The sequence below is a fragment of the Pogoniulus pusillus genome, chromosome 1 (genome assembly GCF_015220805.1).
Source record: "Pogoniulus pusillus isolate bPogPus1 chromosome 1, bPogPus1.pri, whole genome shotgun sequence".
NCBI lineage: Eukaryota > Metazoa > Chordata > Aves > Piciformes > Lybiidae > Pogoniulus > Pogoniulus pusillus.
The window spans coordinates 9,236,281-9,240,247 of record NC_087264.1 but is presented as its reverse complement, the minus strand read 5'-3'; the positions used below and the strand labels follow the sequence as shown (position 1 = coordinate 9,240,247).

The following is a 3,967-nucleotide window of genomic DNA, read 5'->3' as shown; positions in this document are numbered from 1 at the left end:
CGCCCCGCCCCTCGCCCGATGCCTGCCGCTGCCGCCCCGCCATTGGCCGGGCGCGGCGGGGAACGGCGGCCGCGGGCCGGACCCGCCATGCCGAAGCGCTCTTGCCCCTTCGGGGAGGCGGCCCCGCTCCAGCTGAAAACACGCGTGGGGCTGCGGGAGCTCAGCCGCGGCGTGCGAGGCGAGGAGTACCAGCGGGAAGTCTTCGGTAAGGCGAAGGGGGAAGCGCTCGGACCGTCGCCCCAACCCCGGGCCTGGCCTGTGCCCGCAGGCCTCCGCAGCTGCCTCCGCCTTCCAGTGGCCGTTACCCCGCGCCTGGTGGCGGGCGGTGAGGGTGTGAAGCTGCCCCTGACTCTTCTCTCCTCCCTTCGGCAGAGAGAACCCGGCGGTTGCTCTTCAAAGGCGCCCAGGCGTGCATGGAGGGCGCTTGGCCCGCCAGCCCCGCCGACACTTGCGCGGTCACCCGCTCACCGGAGCCGGCTGTGGAAGCCCAGGACGGCAGTGCGGGGTGCCGCTGGAGCGGGCAGCTGCTCATAGGCCACGACGGGAAACTGCTGAGGCGTCCGGCTGCCATGGAGAAAGGTGAGGGACTCGCTGGGGCTGGGGGCCGGCGCCGTTGCGTGAGCCGGGCTGCAGGAACCGCTCGTCACCCGTCGAGCTTCTCCGCACGCGTTGTGGGAGTGTTCCTCTGCAGGCCTTTGTTGGAAACGTTAGATGCGAGCTTCGCTTGCGCACGTACAAACTGCTGCACGTGTGGGCTCCTTAAGAATCTCTCATCACTGAGCAGAGAAAGAGCCAGCAAAGTTGTAAACAGCGAGCCCTGTGCTGCTGCCTGTTGTTCTGCGAAGTGCTGCCGCCTGTAGCTGTAGTGCTGAGCGGTCTTGGAACTTGCAGGCGTTTTCTCTGGTTTGCTGTAAAGTTCATCCCTTCTTATTGCATCTCTTCCAAGCAGTTCCACCTGTAGGAGTCTCCAAAGCCTGTTCATCGTGTGTAAGAACGGCTGATGTCAAGGAGGCATGTACACAGTGCGACCAGTTTGTCTGCCAGAACTGTAGCAGACTCTGCAGCTGCTGTAACACAGTTACCTGTTCTTTGTGCTCCAGTGTTGAGTAAGTGTCTTTTAGATTTTTAAGCTTGTTTCTAGTTCAGTTTGCCCTGAAAACTTGTTACAGCAGATGAAGACTCAACAGGTATCTTGCTCATCCATGTAAAGGAGCTGAGCTCACGTTGCTTTAGCAGCAGTAAACCGTCTGAAACATGGGAAAATAGTATGTCTCTGTTAAGTAGTCTAAGCAATCTTAGTGTAAGTCAAGTTTGGCTTCTAATATAAATATTTTGGGGGATAGAAATTCCTCTTACCTTCCCACCAGCCATTAGCAATGCACTCCCAAGGAGTGATACTAAATTTTTGACATCATTGCTAACAGTTCCATGATATAAATAAATACCAAGTATGCTGTGTGGGAGTCCTGCACTTCCAGCTGATAATGGACTAGGAGATGGCATTCTTTGTTATCATCCAGAAACAGTACACACACACTGATATTTTTATTTTGGTTTTCTGTTTTCTTTCCTAGTTACGGTGATGTGGGAGAGCAAGTTCTGTGCAATGGCTGCTCAGTGTTTCAAGTCTGAAACTTGGTCATAGCCTTTATGGCTAAGGCATCTGTAAATTTCATGAAGTTTTCTGTTAGCATGTGAATTAAATATGGACTTTCTATGTTTTATATCTTTATATTGTACTTTTTAATATTGTAGCTAAATAAACTTGTCTATTTTGAGGCTTTCTAGCTTATTTTAAATCAGCCTTCTCCTTTTCTCTTGCTGTGATATACCTGTCTGGAAGGGGGTACTTTCTGCTTTTATGTGGTGTTCCTTATGAGATTGAGAACTTGGAATGTTTATCCAGGGTCTCTCCATGTATTGCACCTCTTAGCATGCACTTTTATGCAATAAGAAGAGAGATCAGTTGCTCATTGCATACTTTCAGGTGAGTGTAAATTTTTCTGGGCACACAGTGGTTTTTGTGAGCTGACTAGAAAAGTTAGCCAGGCCTGAATGCTCTTTCAAGCAGAGAAGTTGCTGATTTCTGGTTATTTTTTTTTTAAACTGCCACACACATCTCATGATTATGAAAAACTTGACTGTGAGCCAATCACATCCTGGACTACGTCAAGAGGAGTGTGGCCAGGAGGTGATTCTGCCCCTCTACTCCAGTGAGAACTCACCTGGAGGTCCAGCTCTGGAGTACTCAACACAAGGCAGACATGGATCTGTTTGAATGCATCCAGAGAAGGCCCATGAAGGTGAGCAGGGTGGAGCTCCTCCCATATGAGGACAGGCTGAGAGAGCTGAGGTTCAACCTAGAGAAGGTTCTGGGAAGACCTTACAGCAGCTTTCCAGTATTACAGAAAAGATGACGAGGGGCCCTTTATCAGTGGGCATAGTGATAGGATGAAGGGTAACAGTTTAAAATGTGAAGAGGGTAGATTTAGATCAGGTGTCAGGAAGAAATTCTATGCTGCAAGGGCAGTGAGACACCAAACAGATAGATTGCCCAGAGAAGTGTGGATTCCCCATCCTTGGAGGTGTTCAAAGCCAGGTTGTATGGGGTTTTGAGCAACCTGGCCTAGTGAAAGGTGGTCCCCTGCCTGTAGCAGGGAACTTGAAACTAGATGATCTTGAAGGTCTCTTCCAACCCAGCGCATTCTGTGATTACTGACAGCTTGAATGGTTTTGTTACTTTCCATGGTAACTTCAATAGAGAGGACAGTTCAAGTAAAAAGTTTTTTTTCCCCTCAGTAGTTGTGTCAGACATTTTCCTGTATACTTCCTGCAGAGTGACTTGTTTGGATCATCTATGCCATAAACTTGATATTGTCCTGAAAACAACTCAAAATTGGCTTGTCAGGTAGTCTAAAAGAAAATGGGTAGCATTCAAGTATACATCTCATAAGCTAGTTCATTCCTCATTTTCCTTTCATATCATGGCAGAGACCAGTGTCCTTAGTATTTGTGCTGCAGGAGTTAGCTATTGTTAAGTAGTATAGAAAAGCTCCTCAAAGTAACTTTCTTGTACTGTTTTTTTTGCTGTGTTTTTAAAAATAAACCCACTAAACTTGTGATCTTGCAAGCCAACCATATGTAAGAGAAAAACTACCCTGGTCTTCACCTGAGGAAAATGATGACTTCAGTGGTTGATTCAAACTGTAGGGAAAAAGGAACAGATTTCAGAGAGAAAAGAAACTCTTACAGCACTCATAGCTAATGCTCTGTTTCCCAAATTATTTGTCCTGAATTCCCAAAGTAAAGTCCACCCTGCCTGCTTCCCAGTCTTCTCAACTGTAATTAGCATGTTTTGCATGGATTGACTTTTTTACCCCTTCTGCTTCAGCCATTTCTGTTTGAAGAAACTGACAGGCTCTTGCAATGCAAGCTGAGAGAATTCTCTCCTGGGGGGACATCTTTACTTGTCATACTGACAGAGTGATTTACATTACAGAATAGCACAACTAACTTGCACTGCTTCATGACTTTCTCTGAGCTTTGGGGTTTTTTTGCCTCCTCACTTCCATTTAGTTCCTTACACTTAGTAAAGTCTTTTCATTTAGTTTTGAGATTCATCATAAGTGAGCAGAAAGAAGCAGCAGAAGACTCAGATGAGCTCAGCCTAAATAAGGAGGCCCAGGCAGCATCCATGAGTGATGTTAGAGCAACCATCAAGCCTATTCCTACCTAACCGGGGGGCCACCAGGCCCCCCGGCCTTTAGTCCCCTTCACCAACCACCCAGTGTGCACCATGGGCACTCACCTGTGATGTTCGGAGAAGGATCCCTCTGCCCAGTTGGGCAAGCTTGGAGCTTTCCTTTCCTGGGGCCCATTATAAAGGGGAGTGTGGCAGGGAGGGCACAGTGGTCACACCTGGGGTGGGAGGAGACTCCAACAGCACCCAGGTGCTCTGAGTTTGGGG

The 3,967-nt window shown here is 48.6% G+C and overlaps 1 protein-coding gene and 1 long non-coding RNA gene across 3 annotated transcripts; one reads left to right on the top strand and one right to left on the bottom strand.

The window, feature by feature from the left end:
• On the top strand, positions 1 to 1,799 carry SIVA1 (SIVA1 apoptosis inducing factor). Of its 2 annotated transcripts, none has more exons than XM_064162759.1 (4): positions 1 to 205; positions 373 to 579; positions 947 to 1,106; positions 1,575 to 1,799. In XM_064162759.1, exons 1-4 carry the CDS (start codon positions 19 to 21, stop codon positions 1,630 to 1,632), a joined length of 612 nt encoding a protein of 203 aa, XP_064018829.1. In that variant the 5' UTR covers positions 1 to 18; the 3' UTR covers positions 1,633 to 1,799. The 2 variants fall into 2 exon arrangements, with proteins under 2 accessions (XP_064018829.1, XP_064018918.1); XM_064162848.1 differs by having other exon boundaries at positions 2 to 205; positions 950 to 1,106.
• Positions 773 to 3,208, bottom strand: LOC135185784 (uncharacterized). The gene is made up of 2 exons (XR_010306636.1): positions 3,170 to 3,208; positions 773 to 1,247 (listed from the first exon to the last, which is right to left on the bottom strand). It is a non-coding gene; the product is annotated as an uncharacterized LOC135185784 (long non-coding RNA).
• Between the last annotated feature and the right edge of the window lie 759 nt (positions 3,209 to 3,967).